This window comes from Ruditapes philippinarum, unplaced genomic scaffold, assembly GCF_026571515.1.
Source record: "Ruditapes philippinarum isolate M1 unplaced genomic scaffold, ASM2657151v2 ctg3370_1_1_1_1, whole genome shotgun sequence".
NCBI classification, from domain to species: Eukaryota; Metazoa; Mollusca; class Bivalvia; order Venerida; family Veneridae; genus Ruditapes; species Ruditapes philippinarum.
The window spans coordinates 23078-49960 of NW_026855081.1; the positions used below are offsets into that span (position 1 = coordinate 23078).

The 26883-nt window shown below is 34.2% G+C and overlaps 1 protein-coding gene across 1 annotated transcript; it reads right to left on the bottom strand.

Annotated features, from left to right (window-relative positions):
* LOC132742043 (uncharacterized) lies at nt 1-26883 on the bottom strand (the record flags this gene model as incomplete). The annotated part of the gene is made up of 8 exons (XM_060730321.1): nt 26457-26883; nt 12852-12923; nt 9405-10011; nt 8590-8655; nt 7549-7632; nt 931-2349; nt 529-666; nt 1-228 (listed from the first exon to the last, which is right to left on the bottom strand). Coding segments are annotated over exons 1-8 (3016 nt in total), but the record flags the coding sequence as incomplete, so codon positions are not given.

Sequence of the window (26883 nt, forward strand, 5' to 3'; positions counted from 1 at the left end):
AGTAGTCGTCTTGTATCACATGAAAAGTTTGTGAACTCCGAATATTTTCTCTAACACGGTCAAATTCTGTTTCCGGTGTAATGTCGACCATCGTTACTGTAACTGACTGCGGCAGATTTTCCAGCACGGTAATAAAGTTCTGTAAACTTTCTGCAGACATTTCTATAAACCACAACTTCACACGTTCAACATTCAACATGTCACGTGACAGCAACAATGAACTTTCATCTAGATTGATGTGCGCCAACCTAATATAAACTAATGATGGGGTTGATATATTTAATTGTAGCCTCCGAGGTAACACCCACAAGATTAACTCTGATAGAGTTGAATGTTGAGACAAGTCCAAGTTCAATATCTTACAATCACGGCGGCCATGCTCTTTACAGTCTAACGTCTTCAATTTTAACTCTTTCATTGACTTTTGACCGGAGATAAAATTGAAAAATGTTTCCAGTATTTTGTGAGATAACGTGAACTCGTCAATATGTAAATATTGTAAGTTTTGTAATCGCCCCAAATTTTCACTCAGATCTTCTTCATCATTTGTCCATTTACCACGACACACAGTTATGTACTGTAAACTGGGAAACAATATCCAGTTTATCTCAGCCTCCATCTCCCTGCTGTCACCGTGATAGTAAAGGTTCTGTATATGACTGAGATCTGTGAGAGAGAATAAATCTATAATTTCACGTAAACTGCTGGGAGTAAAGCTGATGTCTATATCAAGTGATTTTATGTTGGTTTTATTTTGTTTTAGCAAACGTTGTAACTGCTCACTGTGCACGGTGTACTTGTCAATGAAAAAATCTTGTAAACATAATTTAATATTTTCGCTTTCAGGCATTTCTTGTAAACATGACATGAACATTTTCTGTATGTTATACAATGGACTATTGTACATGTACTCGCCACCTGTCCTAGTACTATAGTCGCATGTTTTCTCGTCTTCATTTATCACAGACATCCAATCATTTGATATTTCACACATCCAGTCAGCATTCATTCCACTTATAAATTCACAAATGTTTGACATGTCCAGAATATCTTGAACAGTTCTACATTTTTCTAGAACACCGTGAGAACTAACATATATGGCAGCAAAGAATTCTTGCACTGTTTTGTGAGAAAAAAATACTTTGATAATTTCTTCGATTAAAGTTTTACTTCTACTTTCTGACAGTATTCCTGAGAGAAGACTTAATTTTATGTCGTCTGCTTTGAGATGTGTTTCAGCAACCGTTCCATCAAATACCAACGCGTTTTCCATTGTTTCGTTACATAATGTTTGGTAAGCTAATTCTGATAATGATGTTATAAGACTGTAAAACTTATAACAAAATTCATACCTTTTAAAGTATTCTGGAATTTGACTGGTAGACGATTCACGAGATGGTTGAACTTCCGGGTGTTTCTTTGATGTTCTCGATAATAGAAATTCAACGATGTTGGTGTAAATTTCATGTTTGGAATTTCCTATAGGTTTGTTGTTGCACCATAGGCAAACTATATACATGAGAAGGAGTGGAATCCCTTGCATGTGCTCTAGGCGACGGTCACGTATCAATTTATTAATGTCCTGTGTTTTACTCTTCAGTACTCTATCGTTATGGACACCTGTCATTTTTCTTATAGCATTTTCTTCAAGTTGCCGCATAGAATCTGCACTTAATTGAGCCAATTCTACTATTTTGTTTAATTGACTTGTTTTTAGATTTGAAACACCAAGCTTCCAAGGTCGAGTTGTCGTTAGGATAACACAATTATCACGTACATACCGATGTGGGATGTGTTCTGTTACTTCGCTACAACTATTATCAGGGTGAGTCCATTCATCAAGACCGTCCAATATAATCAAACATTTTTCTCTACGTAAAACTTCATCGAGTGATGCTGATGAAGGAAGTTTCTTAGTAATTTGCTGTTCAATCATATCGTCAATTTTACAAACAGAGGTACAGTGTCTCAATAAAATCAAAAATATGAACTCAAAGTCAAATAACGTTTTCAACTCGTCGTCTTTAAAACAGGCGTAGTTGTCATCGTGACAATGAGCTTGGCACCATGTGATTGCAAGGTATTTTGAGAAAGCAGTTTTTCCAAAGCCTGCATCAGCTGATACATACATTTCTTGTTGATCTAGACTTCCAAATGAAAACAGGTTCCTCAAAGACTTGACGGGTATTCTCTCCTCTTCATTGGAAGTTAGGGACTTCTGTTTTACGGCGACTATATCTGGCATCACGTAGAATCCAGCTAAAGGTGTCTCTACTTCTTCAAGAAGCGGTGAGAGAGGTATTGAACTACATCTTTGTCTATAAAATTTTATCAGGTCGCCTTGAAGTTCTGAAAAGAGAGAGAAAAATAATTTTCAGTGACGCATCTTTCTATATGATATAAGTACAGAGAAAATTCAGGTGCTGACAAACTTCAATGTTGCATATTTAAGATAGGCTTTGTACATGATACCGAAGAAATAAATATGTAAATTAATATGACATTTATATGTGTCACAGTTATATTTAGTTGACAGTATATGTTTGATGGTTATATGAGTGTTGTAACCATACAACAAACGGTTAGTTTACAGTCGTCGGTTTCAGGTAACAAAGTACATGTATACTTATCAGTATACATGTATAATACATTGTTTGTTTGATACTTAACATTTTCTTTCTCCGTTTATTTAATCAAAACATAAGAACTGTATTTGATAATATTAATTTAAATGTGTTCTTAAAAATCAACAACAAATGAAAAAAAAAAAAAAAAAAAAAAAAACACACACAAGTTATTTGGTTATGAACATATTGCATATCTACCGCACCACAGTTTGAATTTGTGACAAAGTTTCGTATTGTCCCGGATAAAAACGTTTTGACTTGGAAATACCTCGCGATTTTATTTAGGTACAGTTTGGGGGCTATCATGTTAAGGTCTTAGCAGAGTGATCTACTTTGCCGACGGTGTTAGTCAGACTGGAAATATATGGACCTAATAATAAACTTGTCATACTTACTAGTTTATAAAATGCTAGTGAAAATAATCAAATAATTAACGATACTAGTATGTTTATTCGCAGGACATATCAGCTTTGTCTATCACATTTGATTTTTTCAAGAAATAATAAGAAGTTCAGGAAAATACATGTATATGTAGAAAGAAATATATGATGAAATATGACAGTATAAGAAATACGCTACAGCGTCTGCAGAGCAAACCTCTGGAAGTAAAAGATCTTTAGACTGTTGTAGTAACGAGGTAGTTGCTCAACAGTCGGCCACTGTGTATAGATTTCAATTTAAAAATGTACTCATTAGTTACATTATTATATACCAAACGATTTGTTCTTGCAAACTTTCTCCCCACTTTTTGGAATCGAGGATGTAAACAAAGGAGGGAGGGGAGTGTGCGGACGAGCTTATAAAGACATTCTTCCTTATATACATAATATAGAATTGTAATTTTGCTTTGTATTTCTCTCTTAATATTTGTATTTAATTGCCTTAACAAAACTAAGAACGATAACACATGTATAACAATTGTTATCAAGGAGAGAAAATGAAACAAGAGGGCCATGATGGCACTGAGTCGCTCACCAGAAACAACTGTTTTTTCAGTGTTATTTATGAAAGACCAGTCCAGCTCAACTTTTACTTACCCTTCTAATTATTGAAATATTTTGCTCTAATATTTTGGAGGCTTTATCAAAATATCTATATTGCAAGTGTGTTCCCATGAGATTATGAAGAATAAAATAATGCAGAATAAACAGGTCTAGGATTTTATGATATTTACGGACAGTCTTTAAATTTTTGGACGAGTCATAATTTAACAGATTTTTGTTTCTGTAAATTTACAGACATTAAGTAAGAAAATAGTAGAAGTTGCATTACAATTCAAAACCACAGGTTAAAATTTATAAGGTTACATACTATATGATTAAATGTAACAGTATGGTAATATTCAAAACAATATGATGATTTTCAATGAAATCCTAGACCTGATAAATGACCACTACATCAGGGTTAATTTTGGTGGAACATTTTTTCTTTATAACTTTTGTGAATGAATACAAAAAATGTCACATGCAAAATATGTAAGGTGTTTACAGTATGGGACAACAAACTTTTTATTTGAGGGCAAAGTCGTGCCCAATCGGTAAAATTATGGAACTTTGGTAGACAATACAAACAATCGAGTTACCTTCCACGCCTGGATCGTAGCCAAGCTAGGAATTGCTTACTTCTTCTAGTTATAAATTACACTGACATGGCGCCCAACTGTCAAGCCTGACACACTAGTTCCGAACTTCCGTCACCTCCCGTAACCAGTACCATACGGTACTACAAAACTCTAAAGTGTGTGGATCCCGAAGTGAATGGATTGTCTTTATTTTCAGTTATACAAACTGTGCATTTATTTATTTATTACCATCAATTCATACCGCAACCAAAAATTGCTTTCAGAAAAACTCGCTTTGGAGCATTATTTATCATTTTGCTTGGATTTCTCAGTTGTTTCAGCATTCGCCGATTGATTTGGTTGGGAAACCTCATTTGGTATAGGCGCAGAGTTGTTTACGGTAAATTCTGTCGGCCCATAAACGTAAACATTGTCTTTATTGAAGAATGAAGTCAATCTTCACTGCTTTTTTTCGAAGCTTTACTCGGATAATGACGTCAGAATCTGAAGCGTCTGAGCGTTTTTAACGTGTAATATTCACTAAAGCGTCTAAGATAAATCATGTGACCGATCAGCTGATGAAATTCATGTTATTTATAGAAAAAAATATATACAACGACGCTCGCAAAAATATGCGTCACGGAAAACGCACGGCTATGATATTACCGCGTCAAATGAAAAAGTACTGCGTCAAAAACGCAGAAAAAGCTTTCTAGAGAAAACACTGCATGTAGTGATGTAATTAAGTGAATACGATAAAACCAAAAAAAGCTCGATACTAAGTCCTTATATATCCAAGTTATTTCATAAGAGGTCATGACCTCAAATAATTTCGTCAGCAAACAGCAGGCCATTCACATGTATGAAAGAAATTCCAACATGAGTTGTTTCCCTTTCATTAAACTCTAATTTGAAGAAATGCCATGGTCTGTGGTATCTTAGCTTTAGCAGTCCCTAAAAGGGACCAATCAAATAAATATGAGCAATTTTTATAAAACATTACTAAAGTATAAGAATGCTAATAACAAAGTTTGGTGATCATCCATCAATGAGTTCTGTAGAAAAAGCTGTCTAAAGGTTTATATTATTTTTAGCTCCCTTGACCCCTAAAAGGGGCCTATCAAATAAATATGAGCAAATTTGATAAAAGACTACCTAAGAATGCTACAGACAAAGTTTGGTGATCATCCATCAATTGGTTCTGTAGAAGGAGATGTCTAAAGGATTTTCTATTTTTAGGTCTAGAGACCCCTAAAAGGGTCCAATCAAATTATATGAGCAAATTTGATAAAGAACTACTCAAGAATGCTACAGACAAAGTTTGGTGATCATCCATTTATTAGTTCTCTAAATATAGATATTTAAAGTAATTTCTATGTTTAGCTTTAGCAGCCCCTAAAAAGGGCCAATCAAATTAATATGAGCAAACTTGATAAAAGACTACCCAAGAATGATAGAGACAAAGTTTGGTGATCATCCATCCATTAGTTCTGTAGAAGAAGATGTCCAAATGTTTTTTTTCTATTTTTTGCCCTATTGACCCCTAAAAGGGGCCAATCAAATAAATATGAGCAAACTTGATAAATGACTACCCAAGACTGCTACAGACAAAGTCTTGTGATCATCCATCAATTAGTTCTGTAGCAGTAGATGTTTAAAGGTTTTCTATTTTTATCTCTGTTGACCCCTAAAAGGGGCCAATTGAAATGACATGAGCAAATTAAGTGTGACTGTCACAAGGATGTGACAGACCAAATTTGAAGTAAATCTTTCCAGCGGTTTCAGAGAAGCAGATGATTGTTGACGCATGACGACGGACGCCGGAGTATCCCCCTTTGATACTAATAGCTCACCCTGAGCCTTCGGCTCTGGTGAGCTAATAACAAGGGGAAATAAATGCTCAATACATGAACTAATTCCTCTTGATTTCTCAAAAAATAGAAACAAAGAACCATGAATAGTTTACTATATTTTGAATCATCATTTTGTCATTAATGGTGATGATGTTGTTACTATCGTTTGTGGTGTTATTAAAACCGAATAAATATACCTTCACCGCTTTGATAATATTTACTTTATTGACAATACTAGTACTTGCATGTACTTACAGTAGTTTATCAAGATACACAACGACCCAAAGTTGTCATTATTATGAAATTCTACGTTACTAAGTTATAAAGTTAGCCTACAAAAGATCTATAGTTCTTACAAAATCACCTTCCCAACATCTCCTTTTCTTCTCAAGCCACCTGTTAGCTTGAACTCAAGCAAAGACTAAACTTTGACTTTTTTCAGCTTCATATATAAATCAAGTTTGATATAGTAAAGTTATATTTAATCGAAACCGTTAATAAAAGTGAATTATAATAACACATGTATAACATAGTAATCCATATATACGTATATGAAACAATCAACTACAGTATATTGAATTAAAGCTAAAGTGATAACAATAAATTGTCTTCTGCTATCACTTAGGTGACAAAAGAACATTCGGTTAAGACATTTTTCAAAACTAAAGTTTTTCCCAATCTTACTACTATGTTTACCTTTTAGGCCTAATTGTTCCGGAATTTCATTCACTTAACACATTTTCAAGGGATTATTTGGAAATATGTCACCTGTCTCCGTGGGAGGTCTATACAACAAGTATTAAGATATAGAACATGTCCTATCCAGTAAAATTTAATGTATTAATCCAACCGCCCATTGAGGCCTTTTCTGATGGTGTTTTTCCTTCAAAGTTTGAAAATATCTTGGAGTTTAAAAGGCAAAAACACCATCCTATAGACCGGCACCATGTTTTAAATATTTGTATTTGATCAACATTAAAGCTGCTTGCCCATAGATTGCTTAACACTTGTAATTACCAGGAACTAACTCTAACTCCTACAAAAGCGACTTTCTTGTAACAAATATGTTCAGTATTCTCTCCTACTGTTTGTCAAACACATACTTACGGACTTACGCTCGAAATTTTCTTAGTTTTCAAAGGATTAATATTGTAGTAATACATACTATAGTAAGGAATACACAACAAAACAATAACAACAAAATATTGTTAAGGAATGGAACGGAAATGGAAAACATGACTGTAGCAATAGCTTGATTTTTTTTCTCCGCGAAATGTCAAGCTGTTAACAAAGTACTGTCAAACTGGTAAGTAAGGACCATCCAAAGAAAGAACATGCATGTTCTTATAGACACAAGGAATGTACTTTTTTAATGAAAAAAACTGGCAAAAGATGGTTTTAATTTACAGTGTAGTCTTAAATCGGAGGTTGTCTCAGTCTAATAAAGGTTTGACTGTATCTCAATTCTGGAAAACAACATGCATAATGTATTTAAGTAAAATCTTACTTGTTTTCATCCAGTTATAACGTCTCCTCTCTAAAAACCTCTGGAAAATGTTTCCATTCATCTGTCTGTCCTGCCTTGTTTCGTCTGAAGGATAATTGAAACATAAAATCTTTTATCACATCAGTTCTAAGGATAATGATAAACACTTTCAAAGAATAAAAATAGCCTTTTTCCAGGATTTTGGAAACATGGCACAAACCCATGAAATTTGGAATTTTAGCGATGTTTTTCTTGAAAATTAGGAAAAAAATACATGACAAATTAATACATATAACTTAATCACTTTGGGAGTATGACCCAATATCGGCAATGAATAAGCCAAACGATCTCTGTTAAGAAGTTACCACTAGCATGTGCTGTTTGTTATAAGTAACCATTAAAGTGTGATATATAATAACAGTAAACATAAAAGTGTGCTGCGTGATAATTGTAACCATAAACATATGATGTCTGATAACAGTTACAATAAAAGTGTAATGTATGATAACAGTAACCATAAAAGTATGCTGTCTGATAACAGTTACCATAAACGTGTGATGTATGATATCAGTAACCGTAAACGTGTGATGTATGATATTAACAGTAATTGTTACCGAGTCTGCAATTTTTGTGGGATCACCCCCATTTCAGACGCGTAAATATATAATTGTTAATATACATATCTTCGATAAATGGTTTTGAATAACACTTTTCGGTTGTTTAGTAAATCGGGGCTTTGACGGGCAACAAAGATTCCCAAGAAATTTTGCAGCATAAAACATTTGTAGAACTAGTCATCTTACCGTGTTAGACACGAATTATTCACAACTTATATCGACACAGCTTCATGTCGCAGTCGTATTTGAAACCTGTGACAGTTATCTGGCAAATTATTTGACCGGCAGTGGACGCCCTTGCCACCTTATTCGATGCCACTTAATCTCGAAATATTGGAGCAAGAAGGACGCTATCAACTAAACACTCCGAGGAAGGTGACATGTACTGACGACAGACAATGAGCATCGTTTTACTTAATATGATGGTTGTGCAAAATTAACTTACCCTTCCTATGATTTTGATATATTCCCTCCTTTGTTTTTACTGATGAATCGGTTTCGTTATTTTTCTCTGTTATGAAATACAAAATATTCAATAATTTGTTGTAATAAGTCACTTTATTTTTTTTTTTTAAAATTCTCAATATAATTGGCCAAATGTAGGAAATTTCAATAGTTTGACTGCAAAGTTCATGTTAAATGTTGACTTCTGCTTAAGCCGGTGCTAGAGGGCGTGGACGGTAGTTTGCACTTGACAGTACCGTCCATGGACAGGCTCAATCAAACCGAGCCTGCAACATTTTCAATTTTGCCGTGTTGGGCTTTCTTTAGGGATTCTTATTTTCTCTATTTTATCACCACATCAGCGTTGTTTGTGCCGTATGCAGGCTGTAAAAAGTCGCCCCGTACATTCAATCAGAGATGTTATATTTCCGAACCTTAAAGATCGTTCAGCACGACATAATTGTTGTGCTTGAGGTAATTTAGTTCTTTCTACTAGGCTTTTTTCTTGGTGGGTGGTTCCAGTATTCCTCACTTGAATACTGTTGAATCACCCCTAAGATATGTGGTCAAAAATAATCGAGTTGATAGGAATTAGAAATGTCAGGATTAAAACACAAAGGAAGTTCATGTTGGTAATTGCAGATTTATAGAACACATTTAAAGAATTATTGCTATTGACATGAAACTTGAAATCTGATAAAGTTTCAAAGCATTTGTTTGTATTCTAGTATATTATTTTCTCAGTCTTTCTTAAGATATCTCAATAATGTAGAATTCATGTAGCAATAAAATATTTAAGCTTAAAACATAACAAACCTCTCCCGTTTCGTCTTTTAATATCATCAATGTCTCTCTTCACATCCGTTACATTTTCTTTTACGTCTTCAAGGTCTTTCTTCACCTCAGTTACATTTTCTTTTATGTCTTCAAAGTTTCTATTCAGTGCAGTATCATTTTCTTTTGCGCCTTCAATGTCTTTCTTCACTTCAGTAACAATTTCCTTTATACCTTCAAGGTCTCTCTTCATCGCAATATAATTTTCTTTTACGTCTTCAATGTCTTTCGTCGCATCAGATATATTTGCTTTTAAGTCTTCAAAGTCTTTCTTCACTTCAGTTTCTATTTGCTTTATGTTTTCAAGGTCTCTTTTCACTTCAGTATTATTTTCTTTTACGTCTTCTATGTCTTTCTTCACGTTTATTACATTTTCTTTTATGCCTTCAAGGTCTTCCTTCACGTCAGTTACATTTGCCCTCACGTCTTTTATTTCCTGTTTCAATTGGTCAACATCGTCTTCACAGTCCTTCCACTTTTTTATTTCTTTTTGTATCCTTCTCTCTTCTTCCAGATCCAGAGGGCAAGTTTTGAATTCGGCAATTGTTTGCTGAATATTCAATGCAGAAGAGCTTCGACGAACAAGTATCTAAAACCGGAATTAAAAAAAAATTAAATTTATCATTTAAGTTCCAATGTTTTATTTTAATAAGTGTTTATCGAAGATGTTGACCCAACAATTTAACTGTTTATAAAAGTATAATACTTGAAAAACAAAATGTGCTGAATAAGAGTCATAATGACTCTAATTACAGACGCTCTTGATGACAAGGGAAAATTAACAATGTTTACTATCAATGAAAAAAATTAAGTCTTTAACTTTTACTGATATCACAAAGGTCATATCTGCATCTGAAATCGTGCAAATTCAAAAACAAAAAAAAAAAAAAAAAAAACGTTTTCGGGTTGTTATTGCTGAGGAAAATTGTAAGTAATTGAAAAATTTACTGTTGGCTATACAAAACTATTGGTATCTTTGGAAGTTAGTGGTTTCTATGAAAGTCAATGTTTGATTCCTAAATAAAAAAACTATAGTTTCTATGGAAAGTTTTTTGTTTTTTTTTTTTCTTTTGAGGCCCCTTCTGGGTAACCCCGTTTATTTACCCCGTAATAGGTATGAGGGGGTCGGGGTCATCCTCCATCATACCTTACATTGTTAATATACAATATACATGTTGCAAAATAATTATATTCATGTAAATATTGTCAAATACATCTACAGTATATATTTTGCATATAAATATAAACAACATGCATACAATAAACTCATCTATTTTCCAAAAATATTTTACCAATAAAAATTACTACTTATTAATAAACAATTAAACAATCTGTTACGAGGTAAAGTTTTGTTTCACATATTAAGTGTAGTTTAAGCAATTAAGGATCTTATAATTGACCATCTATTATTTTCATCATCTGTCAAATGTGTATTTCTATAGATATTCCATGCTAATTTCAAACTATTTTTAAAACCAATACATGTAGGTAAAAAGTTTTTTCTCTTAGACAAATAAATATATCTTTTCAATTCTAGAAACAATATGTCATATTTAAAATCTTTATTTTCTGTACCTAATATGAATGATTTACAACAAAGAACATCGTCAAAATTATGTAAGTTTTCTCTAAGGTATTGAAATAGGCTTTCTATGGAAAGTTAATGGTAGCTAAGATATAAAATGGTTCCTATGGAAATATAAAAAGTCACTGTATGCTATTGGAAACAATGAATGCAAGTGGAGTAAATGGCGTCTTTAAAAATTGCAGGTTGATAAAAATTAATTTGTTCTTTGGAATCACTGCTTGCTTACTTTTACATCAATAATTTAAGACAATTACAGTTGCTTATAAACACAAGTTTTGTTTATGAAAGAGAACGGCTGATGTGGAATTGTCTTGTTGCTAATGAATGTTAATTGTCGTATTTGAAGTCACTGGTTACTCTGTAAAGTCAGTGATGCCTTATGAACTCACTAACTACCATTGAAAGTCAATTGCTGATACAGAAATAACTGGTTTGCTATGAAAGTTACCAGTTGCTATGGAAGACAATGGTTGCTATCAAAGTCACTGATGTCTGTAAAGTAACGATTGTTTATCAACCGGTTGCCCAAGTAAGAAAAATCCGTGACGCCCGAGGCGTGGCAAGTTTAACACCAGAGACGCCTTCTAAACTATGTTTCCTGTACAATATCTAACCTCATTGATGCACTCAAAGTACAAGAAAACCTAAAAATTGTAATTCGGGAATCTGAAATATTGGATCACTGATTGTACTGAAAAACCTGAAAATTGGAAGCACCGTAATTACTAGTAACATCAAAATTTGGTAGCATTGAAAGTTCTTAAAACCTGAAAATAGTGAACAACTCAAAGTATTGCTCAACCTAAAAACTGTGACGCACTGTAGATACGAGAAATCCTTAAATCGTGATATTTTAAGTACTTGAATCCTGAAAATTGGGAAGCACTGAATGAACGGGAAACCTGAAAATTGTTAAACTCTATAAAGCATTGAAATTTACCGAAAATTGTGACGCACTGAAATAATTGGAACTTGAAAATTGTTCAGGAATGGAATAACTGATACTTGTAAACTGTAACACACTGAATTAACTGGAAGTCGATATTTAGTAAAACATTGAAAGTACAAGACACGTGAAAATCGTGAAACACTGAAAATGCTTGACACCTGAACTCGTGAAACACTGAAAGTATATGACACATGTAATCGTGAAACACTGAAAGTATTTGACACCTGAAAATCGTGAAACACTGAAAGCACTTGACACCTGGAAATCGTGACGTACTTAAAATACTGATACTTGAAACTCGTAAACACTGAAAGTACTTTACTCATAAAAATCGTGAAACACTGAAAGAACTTGGCACCTAGCGCCTGAAAAACGTTAAACACTGAAAGTACTTGACACACCTGAAAATCTTTAAACACTGAAAGCACTTGACACCTGAAAATTGTGACGCTCTTAAAGTACTGATACTTGAAAATCGTAATTGTTTAAGTCTAAATGCACCGAGTGTTCGCAGAGATAACTCATAATCATTCACACAGATTTCCAAAGTTTACAAAAATATTTGAATAGAGGAACTCCATTGAGGAGGTTAAATCTAAAATATAAAATTTGAAATTATTCCATAGATCAAATGTCTCTCTTGGGAAATTGGAAATGCTTGATTGAAATGCTATGCTTGTTTCGACGTACATGTAGCGTCAAACATTTATACGTATACATGTTTGACGCTATACGTTTATAAGGATTATTTCATTACATTTGAATTTAATGTCCCATTAAATGTTTACATTTTTAAGAATAAATTACTTACCGTATAAAGTACTCTTTAAACATTTAAAAATGAATATAAAGGTTACAAAATAATAATAATATGACAGCGAAATGTGCCCACCTGTTCAATATCATTCCACCAAGCTGTAAAATCATTTTGTTGTATTGCAGTCGTTGTTGATATATGACTTATCTGAAATAAAAACTCAATATGATTCACCTGAAATAAGAGCTCAAATAACCAAATCATAAGTAACAAAAGCTAACCCCACCCTTCTATCCGTCTCCAAACAACCTACTGCCCCTTCCTAAACAAAACAACCAACAACAACACACACCGTTTTGTCACGGCAAGCATTGATATTTTTTTTAAATGAAAGAAATGCAGATTTGTTGTACTCATAAATTAACGACCCCTTTTACGTTTGCAGTAACGTTTGCAGTAATAAGAACGATAAAATATGCCAAATTTGTTTATACGTGTTTTAGTTATACAGATTTTGTTTTCGGCAAAATGCGGAGTATCAAACCAAAAGAGTACAAAATTGTTATGCCTTAGGGTCAGGGTAACAGAATCTTACCTTATTTAAAAGTACTTGTATTAGCAGTAAACTTGACTTGTTCAATAATAATGATGTGAGCTGTATTCAAACCATGTTTTCCCATTTTCTTTATTGTTGATAGTAACCAAACATAAAATAGTACACATACGTGTAGATCAACATAGTTTAAAATAGTGATGGAAATCAGATAAAATTTGTTCAAATCGATCACCGGTTCAATCGGATGGGACATAATCGATAACTTTTCGAATAAAGTCGCGTCAAAAAGAAATAGGAAAGTAACATTTCTTCCCAAGGAAGTTGATTATATTCAGTAACATGAACTTCATTTAGCACTTTTCAACACAGTTTTAGTTTAAACGCTATATATTCATAAATTTACGAAATAGATTTTATTTTTCAATGGATGGCAAATAATAAAATTCACATCACACTAAATGACTATTGTTTACACCACGTATTGATCCTGTTCAAATCCAAACTGTCTCTGATATGATTGTTTTGCGATCGGCGAGGTGTTCCTAAAAGAAAATTATCGTCAGAATTAATTTCTTTTGATACTTAAAACATATTCGACGACGTCGCGGAACACATTTTTGTGAATCGATTATTGGCCATTTACATAATAGTAAATGATTGTCGGCGACTTGCGACAATCGGAACATCACTACTTTAAACAACCTATCACGTATTATACAGTTTTATGCTCGTTAACTTTAATCCAAACGTGTTCTGTTGTATCCGGCATACTGTATCCGGTAACTGTTCCTCACACAGATTTGCTGATTTGAGCATGTAAGTCTTTATGAATTATTATTTATTGTATGTAAAACTCGAGACTTTTTATTGATTGATTTTAATAACTATCGGCACTTTAATCCTTCTAAATATTGCACAATTTACGATTATTGTATTACAGAAGAAGCCATTTTGTAGACATGCATTATAGGAGTGTTTACATGGTAACCGTTAGCAGTCGATATCGTTGTCGTCTACAAAATGTTTGAACGCAACAGAAGTGCGAAATGGAACCTAATGGTACTGATTTTAATGTAATTTAATGTTTTATCTTTCTGTTTATATATTATAGTAAAGTTTCACATGTAAAAATGACTCAATGACCAATTTTCAGTATCTTGATCAATGTGACCAAATATTTTGGTAACTGTGACCAGACGAAAATGGTCACTGAACATTTATTTATGGTAAATTACCAAATTGACCTGTTTTACCATTTTTGTTGGTCAATTTTCTTGATTTAGTATAAAAGGGCCGAACTTTGGTAATCTTGGTCAGAATCTGCTAGTAAATTGTACCATAAGCCTGTTTTGCTTGTCATGAGACGCTAACATGGAAAAAGCTCTTTACACTATTAATGAAAGCAACATTATTATATACATAATTATATAAATATACCGATTTACAATTTAAAGATTTAAAAATACCTTTTATCTCTAGAAAGATCGTTTTAAGAAATACCAGAACTGTTTCAAGCCTTATATTTACTTCTCTGAGATGTGCATATTTTTGGGACTTTTATAAAATCTTCTTTGATTATTAGTCTAAGCTAAACAAGCTGAGTTAATAATAAGTCTTGTGAATGGTTGAATTTAACATACATTTAAGTACACTTGTGAATTGCTAGAGTTCTGAAAGCTATATATATATGCTATATATTTTATGTGTGACATGATTATTTGCTGATATGTATATGATGCAACTGTGTTGAAATTATTATTTATTAAACTTATTAACTGTTTAATAAAGCGTTTTATTGTGTGATGAATAACTGGAAAAGAGTATTACTTTATGTCGAGCCATCCAATTAAGGTAATTCAATTCATAAAAAGGCCCTGCCTAACTCTTAGAGATTAGTTTGCGGACTAAATAAGCCACCCTGACAAGCCTAACCCTAACCAGGATCCTAAGATGCGAACATAGAGCCAATGAATATCAGAGCGAACATAAAGTGAGAGCAGTTGACAGTCGAGGCGAAATCTACTTTCGACTCACAGCGAATGAAGAAGATACTGATACGGCATATAAGCAAAATAATGAAACAGATGGTGAAGGAGTGGCTGATGAATCATTTCATACAATTGACCGAGCAGATACAAGGGTTTACTCATCACCAGATAATGAAAACAGAGAGCAAAGAGCCATTGAACAGGTGAACAGTATGATGAGAGATGTTACTGGGGTACTTAAAGATGTGGTCCTTGAGATTAAAAATTTGAGCCAGAGACAGAATATACCAAGAGACTTGCCATCAGAACCTCGCAGAACAGCAATTGATAGTAATACCGATCGATGCTATAGATATGCTCAAGACTTTCATTTTGTTGATCAAAATGACAATAACAGATATGAAGCCTACACGGTTGAGGACCAGTACAATGAAATAGGTGATAGCGGGCCAGTTAACAATGATGAAAGAAGTGATCAACCAAGACATAGGTATAGGAGGAGATTTATACCCCAATCAATGCAGCTAAAAAGTCGAGTGCCAAGGTATGCGGATGTTAAGATTCCACCTTTTACAGGCAAGGAGGACTGGACTGTCTGGTCTTCAAAGTTTAAGGCGATGGCCTACAGGTACGGTTTGAGTGAAGAAGAATAACTTGACAACCTAATTCCAAGGATAGAAGAACAAGCAACTGAATTTGTCTTCTCCCACTTACCAACTGAAATCCTTAATGATTACTATGAATAAGAGTCAGAGTTTACTCGGCGATATAGGGTAATTGAGACAAGGCGATAATTTGCAGCAAAATTCACCAGGAGAAATCAAAGACATGGCAATACCGCAGAAGAATATGCTGCAGATCTAAAGCGTCTTTATGGAAAATCCTACTGTCACAGGGACAGACGCATTCGTGATGAAGATTTGGTGAGAAAATTCTTAGATGGACTTCTTGATCAAGACACTAAATTTGAAGTTTAATATCATAAAGAACCGAAAGACATAGACGAAGCAGTTTACCATGTCGTAAATCTAATTCAGACTAAAGGTGGCAGTAGGCATGATAGACAAGGTAGGCACAGTGCGAGACGGGCTTATGAAAATCAGAGGGAAGATTCAAGAGATAGGTCAAATGAAAGGTCTAACTACATTGGAAGCAGTATTAACAGAATACCAGAACAATGTGAAAAGTCAGCGAAAAGTCATGAAAGTACCGAAAAATTAGACGCGATGAGCCAAGAAGATTTATTGCGTAAATACTTTCGAGAAGCTAGAGGAGGACATGAGCAATGGTAACCATGAAAGAAAAAGTTTGAAAGAAATGGAATGTTTCAACTGTCACGAGAAGGGTCAATATGCTAGAGCATGTCCAAACAGATGAACATGCTGACTACATTATAGAAGTGACCGATGAATTTAAACCGCAGTATTAATTGGCTATGGCAGCTACACTAGTCAACATCAATAAAACTACCACAAACAAAATTAGAGTTTTGAATCCCAATTCTACAGAAAAACATTTAAGACAAAATGCATTGGTAGGTAGAGCTGAGAAAATTGAGGCCATTACAAAAGTTATAACAGTGAAAGAGCATGCAGACGAGGAAGACAATGTCAACCAAGTGAGACGAGTTCAGACCGAAGAAACGAGTACAGTCAAACCTGACCTTCCTTTCGAACTTGCGAAAAGTAACGAGATTCCTTTTCATCTACAGGACTTGTTCGAAAAGTCTGTTAATGATAAATCAGAATATGAAAAACAAGTCATTGCAGGTTTGCTTGTAAAATATGATGAGGTATTTTCGAAGCATGAATGGGATTTAGGATTAACAAATCTTGCTGAGCATTCTATCAATACAGGCGATGCAGTCCCGATAAAACATAGACCCAGGCGTGTGCTACTAGCCTACGCTGAAAAAGGGCTATTGAAGATATTCTTTAGAAAGGTGTAATCAGAAAAAGTGCTTCGCCATGGACATCACCAGTGGTATTGGTCAAGAAAATATCAGGAGCCATTCGCCAATGTGTGGATTAAAGACGTGTCAATGCACTCGTAAAGCCTGACGAATTTCCTTTGCCGAGGGTACAGTATTGTTTAGACACTGTTGCCGGATTTAAAGTTTATAGTAGTTTTGACCTAACGTGTGGGTATTTCCAGATTCCTTTGAAAAGTGAAGATATCCCAAATAGTGCATTCGGCTGTAAATTTGGTCATTACGAGATGACTAGGATGCCGTTTGGTATGAACAATGCCGCAAAAAGGTTCCAAAGAACTATGGAACTAGCCCTTCAGGGATTGCAATGGGAAACTTGTTAGGTTTACATTGACGTCATCATTTTATTTGGGCGCAATTTGGAAGAACAATTTTGTTCGTGTATGTCAAGTACTTGATAGAATAAAGAATGCAAGTATCAAGCTTAAGCCTGAGAGTGTTCTTTGTTACAAACCGAAGTTGTGTTTTTGTGATATATTATATCAGGGGAAGGGGTTCGTCCAGACCCAAATAATGTGTCAAAAATTGTCAATTGGCCTTTACCAACAAGTAAAGCATTTTTTTGCAACCGGGTCCTATTATAGACGGTTTTTAAGAAATTTCTCAACAATAGCAATTCCTGTGACAAAATTAACAAAAATAGGAAAATAACTTGTCTGGGTTGGTAGGTGTGAGGAAGCATTTCAGGTACTGAAAAGCAGCCTAAAAAGCCCTGAGGCAAATGGGCAGAGGTCTAAACAGAGCTGAGTAAAATTGCTGCTTGACGGAAAAAAAATTGCTTGCCGTTGTTTATTTCAAGCAATATTTCCGCCAATATTTACTAGGTAGAAGGTTCAAGATTCATACCGACCACCAGGCACTAGTCTGGCTCTTCCGACTGAAAGAACCTAATGGTAAGATAGCGCGCTGGATCGAAATTTTGGCAGAATATGATTTCGCGATTGAGTATCGACCGGGTAAAAAGCAAAGTCACTGCGATGCGTTGTCTAGGTGCGTAACTCCGCGTGATTGTACCTGTGCCGAAGTAGATATGTCTGAACCCTTGAAGTGTGGACCATGCCGTAAGTGCAAGAGAAGAGCTGAAATAATGAGCTTAGACGTACAAGAGAACATCATTTCTTGCTATGATAATGAAGAGCTTCGGCCCACAACTATCACCAGTGCAGTAAAAGTGGTAACAGCTAGTGATTCTCAACAACCATGTTCATCACAGGGTACAACCGTTCATTCTGATGTTCGGACGAACACCAAATGTTGGCTCGGGGGTTATAATACAGAGTCGATAAGCAGTATACAGCGCAATGATCCAGATATAGGCTTCTTGATGAGTGCTTTATTAAAAGAAGGAAGGAGACCATCTGTGCCAGAAATGTTAGGTAAGAGTGCCACTGCAAGACATTATTGGATTATTTGGGGTTCGTTGTTTATGCATGAAGGAATACTGTGTAAGAGCTTTAAGAAAGAAAACAACACTGGTGAGTTTACACAGATGATTGTTCCTCGAAGTCTCCGTCAAGAAGTACTTAAGACATCGCACAGTTCGTTAATTGCAGGTCACTTTGGAGTGAAGAGAACAAAAGCAAGAATCCTTCAAAGCTTTTACTGGTACAACATGGCGGAAGATGTGAAGTTGTTTGTGCAGAGCTGCGATGTGTGCGAAAGTGATAAGGGACCTCAAAAGACTCCGAAAGCACCGATGAAGTCAATTGTAACCGGAAATCCATGGGATGTTTTAGCGATAGACTTCACTGGACCATTTCCTGTCACACCAAGAGGCAATCGGTACATTTTAGTATTAACAGATTTGTTCTCCAAATATACAGAAGTTATTGCAGTACCTAATCAGACGGCTGAAGAATGTGCGACAAGAGTGTTAAATGATTTTATTGCACGTTGGGGGACACCACTCTCTATTCATACAGACCAAGGTGCGTCTTTCGAAATAAACTGTTCAAAGATATATGTGCTATGCTAGAAGTAAAGAAAAAAACTAGGACAAGTGCGAGACATCCCCAGTCCAATGGCCAAGTTGGCGTCTGGATAAAACGCTAATAAAATGGTAAGGGCCTATTTGGTCGGGGAGCAAGATGAATGGGACAATAATTTAGGCTGTTAAGCAGGGGCCTATAGGTCTACTCCAAATGAATCAACACGCCCTACGCCAAACCTTCTTACGATTGGAAGAAAACTAAGATTGCCAGCTGACCTCATTTTTAGACACCAAGACCATGTGAGTCAAGAAGTGCCGATATACGAAAAGTATGTACAAGACATGAAAGACAACATGCACAAAGCGCACGAAGTAGCCCGAAGATACCTTGAGAAAGTGCAAGAAGAAGTAAACAGTTTTACGCTGTAAAACAGAATTTTCATCAATACCAGATCGGAGATGCTGTATGTGTTTGAATGAGACTAGGAAAGTGGGAATCATGCCTAAACTTCAAAAAGCATTTAATGGTCTATATTTAATTATTTAATTAAGAAGAAGCAATCAGATTTATCGCTTATTATTCAACTTGACAAGAGTGGTCGAGAAAGATTACTTCACAATCACAAATTTAAGCCCTACAGAGGAGAAAGCATACCAAAGTGGCTATTTAAGTCTAAAGCCAAAATGTTAAGAAAACAAAACATGTAAAAATACATGATGAAGAAAATTTATGGTGAATCATGTGTGATTTTGATGAATCGTGTTGAATTTTGTATACATGTTCAGTGTTAACTTTGAAATTTAAAAATGTTTGTTAAATGTGTTAAAATGACAATGTAAAAAGCTGTAGAATAATTTTAGTATTACATTTGTGATAAAATGAAAACAATTGAAATTGACAGAACTCTAGTAAAACACAAAATATGATATTAAACAAGATCAACAAGGTAAGGCGGCCTTCAATGAACGCAGCCCTCATGTATTTGATACAACACACTGTATTTGATACAAACCGAAAGCCATGAAACTATACTTTACTGATGTGATATTTATGTTTAAGAAAATGAACATTAAGTAAACATTTAAGAAAAAATATATTTGTGATTAAGTTGCACATAGAAGAGCGTTTACGGTAAGGTGCACATATAAGAGGGTTTACGGTAAAAAGACAGTAATTAAGCAGGGGACAGTTTAACCTGAAATGAACATTTAAGTAGATAATCGGGATCTTTATTCACTACTACAAGATGGAAATTGAGATGATCAAGTAATAAACAGTATTTACAAACATATGCAGACATGTTGTGACATTTATGTTTATGATATCATTCTGATATTTCAGGCTGGTGGTAACAAGGGCACATACAAAGGCAGGGCATACCAGTGCAGGAAGTGTTCGAAGGTGGATCGAAAGGGGCGTACCATTGCCCATATCCTAAAGCACCATGTGCCATTTGATCAAGTTCCATACTCTTGTTCATTGTGCAACTTTAGATGCCAAGATAAAGAAACATTGGTAAAACATATCAACTCATACAAAAGGCATAAAGATGAAGTACTGAAAGCAGGAGGGAAGGTTGACCATTCAAAGGTACTGAATAGATCTGTAAATCCGAAGTATATTTCTGAAAATGACATGGTCTTATTAAACAAAGCTGATTCAAGTGAACGTTTTGGCAGGCAGGAAGACCCACTGGATGACCAAGATGGTACTTTCGAGGAGGATGAAAATGAATCCAATCTATTGTTATTGCCAGATTAGGCAAAGGAGGGCATATCTTTTAGTAACACTGATACTCAGATAACTTCATCCAAATCTTTGTGTTCAAAAAACGGCGTGTCAGCTAATTATGTAAACAATTAAGAACTTATTAAGGTAAATTAGACACATCAGCTAACATTTCACATTCATATTCGCAGTTTAATACTATAGCTTTTGAAGATTTATATGGAGCTCCAAGAACAACATCAACACTTAGTCAACTTCGTCAAATGGCATCACACCATTTTTCTGCTGGAGCTACTCCAGTGCAAGATGAAAGACCTACAACACCATTAGAAGATATCCTACCAGGCCTGATTGATATTGCTGAAGACACCGACCCTCTTATGATAGAAATTTAACATGAACAAATTACAGGGAGTAGGTGTAACACTCAATCAAATGAACAGCATGCCAACAAGAGGTCGATGACAGAGTCACCTGTGCATCACTGTCCAATCAATGACTTTAGTGTTATAGCTACAGCTTTTTAGAAAGCCTCTACCAGTATTGTAGAAGCTTTAGATAGGAGCAGTCGGGCTATAAGGTGTCAGGAGCAGACACTATCTAAGGTTGTATCTAGTCTGAACCGAATTGAACGTTCTTTGGAAAGACGAATTGAAACCAGGAGGTCACCGGTACGTGATTCAACCAGGCATGAGCATGAAAGAGAAAAGGAAAATAAAAGACCAATTGAAGAGTACAGTAAGCAAATTAAATAAGAAATAAATATCATGAAGAGACTATTAATCTAATATTCTAAAAAAAGCAAGCGTTTATGACATGTTCCTTTTTTGAACCTGAACTCTAGTCTATGAAATATATTACTTGTGAATTAATTTTGAAACATGAAGTAAAATTGTGAAGACGACGACTGACTGAAATATATAAATATTATAATAAACCGTGTAAAGTGTGAAAATATTGAACTGCAAAATTGTTGTGATTTTTTTACGTATTATACAGCGTCATGCTCGTTTAACTTTAATCCAAACGTGTTATGTTTTATCCGGAATACTGTATCCGGTAACTGTATCTCACACAAATGTCCTGATTTAAGCATGTGAGTCTTTGTGAATTGTTATTCATTGTATGTACTTACTTTTATTGATTTATTTAAATAACTGTCAGCACTTTTATCCTTCTGAATTATTGCACAATTTACGATAATTTGTATTCAATTACCACGTTTCCTGCAAAGAAGTAGCCATTTTGTAGACATGCATTATGGGAGTGTTTACATGGTAACCGTTAGCAGCCGATATCGTTGTCGACTACACAATTTTTGAACACAACAAAAGTGCGAAATTGAATCTAATGGTACTGATTTTACTGTAATTTAATGTTTTATCTTTCTTTTTATATATTATAGCAAGGTTTCACATGTAAAAATGACTCAATGACCAATTTTCAGTATTTTGATCAATGTGACCAAATATTTTGGTCACTGTGACCAGACGAAAATGGTCACTGACCATTTCTCTTTGGTAAATGACTAAATTGGTCTGTTTTGACCATTTTTGTTGGTCAATTTTTCTTGATTTAGTATAACAGGGCCGACTTTGGTAATCTTGGTCAGAATCTGCTAGTAAATTGTACCATAAGCCTGTTGTGGTTGTCATGAGACGCTAACATGGAAAAAGCTCTTTACACTATTAATGTATGCAACATTAACTATTTTTAGAGGATTATTATATACAGATCTACATTTTAAAGATTTAAAAACACTTTTATCTATAGAAAGATCGTTTTAAGAAATACCAGAACTGGTCCAAACCGTATATTTACTGCTCTGAGATGTGTATATTTTTTGGAACATCTATAAAATCTACTTAACAAGCTAAATTAATAATAAGTCTTACGAATAGTTGATTTTGAGATACATTTAAGTACACTTGTGAATTGCTAGAGTTCTGAAAGGTGATACATATATGCTATATATTTGATGTGTGACATGATTATTTGCTGATAATTATATGATGCAACTGTGTTCAAATTCTTATTAAACTTATTAACTGTTCAATAAAGCGTTTATTGTGTGTTGAATAACTGAAAAAGAGTTTTACTTTATGTCGACCTATCCAATTAAGATCATTGAAAGAATTCAAGTCGATAAAAAGGCCCTGCCTAACCCTTAGGGATTACTACAGTTTGCGCGCTAAATAAGCCACCCTGACAGGTCTCCTCTAGCGCGCAACAATATGTAGAAAGCATCATAGTTCACTTCCTATGAATGTGATATAATAAATAACGACATTTGAAAGCCTATTCTAAATAAAATGTAAAACATTTATTGATAAAAGTGCAAAAGGAAAATTACCACAAAACTATTCAAAACTAAGCCAAATTACATCGTTTGTTCTTAAAAGTCTTGGTTATATAATTATGAGTCAAGTTCAAGTTAAATATGGTATGCTTAAATATTTTGTCAAAAGGGCTATTGTGACAATCCATATGAAAATTAAAAAAAGAAATATTAAAGTTTGCGGTTTTACATGTCCATACCACCAGGAAACAAATAATGACTGTAAAAACATCTCGGATTATTTCAAGACTGCGGTAGAATCTCGGATTATTTCATGACCGTGGTAAAAGCTCGCATTGTTTCATGGGAACAGTAGAACCTTTGATTATTTTATAACGGCATTAAAAGCTCGGATGTTTAATGACGCCAATAAAAGCTCCCATTGTTTCCTGACGGCAGTTAAAATTTAGATTGTCACAGGACGGAAGTAAAATTTCGGGTTGTTTCTAATCAGAAGTAATATCTCGTATATTTCAAGTAGTCAGTAATATCTCAGATTATTTAATAACTGTAGTTATACCTCGATTTATTTCATGACGGTAGTAATAGCTTGTACTGTTTCATAACGGCAGTAATTTCTCGGATAATTTCATGACAATATTATATTCCATGATGATTGTAATATGTTGGATTATTTCATGACTGCAGTTTTTATCTAAGATAATTTTATGAGTTCAATATTATATCTGATTGTTTCCTGACGACAGTATTTTCTCTGATTATTTCATGAATGTGGTAATATCTCAATTATTTCAAGCCGGAAGTAATATTTCGGATAAATTCATAAATTTAGTTATATCCCATTTTTTATTATCTCGGAATGTTTCATGACGTCAGTTTTAGCTCAGATTGCTTTTTTACGGCAGTATTATATCGGATTATTTCATGACTGTAGTTATATCCCGTTTATTTCATGACGGCAGTAATATCCCGGACTGTTTCATAACAATATATATATGTTAGAATATTTCATGACGACAGTAATATCCCGGACTGTTTCATAACAATATATATATGTTAGAATATTTCATGACGACAGTAATATCCCGGACTGTTTCATAACAATATATATATGTTAGAATATTTCATGACGACAGTAATATCCCGGACTGTTTCATAACAATATATATATGTTAGAATATTTCATGACGGCAGTAATATCCCGGACTGCTTCATAACAATATATATATGTTAGAATATTTCATGACGACAGTAATATTTGGATTATTTCATGAGTGCAATGTTTTCTCAGATTGTTTCTTGACGGCAGTATTATCTCGAATTATTTAATGAATGCAGTATAATCACGGATTATTTAATGAGTGCAAATTTCTAGCGGCCGTTTCATTCCGGATTTAAACATACTCGGATTATTTCATAACAACACTGATATATCGGATTATCTCACGACTGCAGTATTATGTTGGATTATTTCATGAGTGCAATAATATCTCGGATTGTTTTTATGGCAGTAATATCTCGGATTATGTCATGATTATTGTTTTATCCCTGATTGTTTCATAACTGAAGTATTATCTCGGATTGTTTCATGACTGTAGTAATATCTTGCATTGTTTCACTGCGGCTGTATTATCTCGGACTATTTCATGGAGACAGTATTATCTTTATTTTTGTTTTATGACGGCCGTATTATCTCAGTTTGTTTCTTGGTGACAGTATTGTCTCAGATTGCTTCATACCGGCATTTTTATCTCGGTATATTTCATGGCGGCAGAATTATCTTTATTTTTGTTTAATGACGGCAGTATTTTCTTGGATTGTTTCTTTGCGCATTATTATCTCGGATTGTTTTTATGAGGGAGTTTATAACCTTGTATTGTTTTATGATAGCAGTTTTATTTAATTAATGCAGTATAATCACGGATTCCGATAGTTGTAAAATCTTTATCTTTTTGATGATAGTAATAAAATCTCGTAATATGTCGTGATGGATTATTTCATGATATAAACAAAGGCCCTGACTTTTTCATGACAGTAATGCTAATTCGAAAAGCTTCATTCGAAATGTCGGATAAACAATTAAAAATATTCATGTTAACGGCAGTATTATCTTGTTTTTGTTCATGTGCGCAGTATTATCTCGAATTGTTTCATGAGACAAGTATTATCTTGGAATGCCTTATATCGGAATATTTCCATGACGTCAGTTTCAGATAAAATTGTTGTCTTTTTGGCTGAATTATCTAGGATCGTTTTATGACAGCAGTATTATCTCGGATGGTTTTATGAGGAATTTATTATTTCGGATTCTTTCATGACGGCAGTATCTCTGATTGTTTCATGCGGTAAGTATTATCTGGGATTGTTTTATGACGGCAGTAATATTATGAAATGTTTCATAGTGGCACTGTAATATCTGATTGTTTTATGAGGATGTATTATCTCGATTCTTTTCATAAAGGCATTCTAATTTCGGATTGTTTCAGGACTGCAGTAATATTTCGAATTGTTTTCGTGACAGTTGTTTAATCTCGGATTGCTTCATGACGGCAGCATTATCTCGGATTTTTTATTGACTGCAATAATATTCCAGATTGTTTCATGACTGCAGTATTATCTCGGATTGTTTCATAAAGGCAGTAATATATCGGATTGTTTCTTGACGGTAGTATAACTCGGATTTTTTTTCAAGCTTTAGTGTTTTTCTCGGATTGTTTCATGTTGGCAGTGTTATCTGGGATTGCTTATATATCAGTTATATCAGATTGTTTCATGACGTCAGTTTTAGTTTGAATTATTTTTATAGAAGTAGTAATATCTAAGCCTATTTGATGATTGCAATATAACCCTGGATAATGCCGTGATATTTTTTTGTTTATTTTCATTACATTGATAAAAGCCCGGAATTTTTCATGACAGTAATTATAGCACAATAAAAATATGCATCGGAAATGTAGGATAAAATATTTTTCAAAATATTCATGTTTAAGATATTCAAGTTTTAACCTTTTCCTGCACAGCTACAGTGAAGATATGCATCACACCGAATAAGTTGTTGTCTAGACAATATTAAAAGTTCGATTATAACATGCATTTTAATTATGATGATTGATTAAATAATTTTTAAGCTAAATTTGGACATAATTGCAATATTTTTAATATAAGTAGATATTTATATTGCCAATATATATATTTACCTTTATTTTTTCAAGGCCGGAATTTAAAAATTGCATCTCGAATATACTTACTTTATTTCGGAAATCCTTTAACCGACATATGTCTGCTTCTAATGTTAGATCGGTTGGTGCTGGTGTTGCCCCCCAGTCAAATTTGTTATTCAATCCAAAACATTTCAGGTTTCTAAGAAGACATATAATAAGCGTGATGTCCAAATCTGACGAAGTTGGGACATTACCGCCCGATGGAAACAAAACGTCATATTGGACCTGGGTTATAACGCCGCGGCTTTTCAAATGTTTTATTGTTGACTTTTCTTGATTCAAGCACGCACTGAACGTTATGCATTGAGATGTCAGGGACTGGTCCAGCATATTTCTCAATACCAGGAAGCCACCATCAATGACTAGTATTTGTAACCGAAACAAAAATATACGGTTGTCTAGCGTCTGTGGTTGACCTCCGGTTGCCATTTTGTTAACTTCTTGATTTGCTACA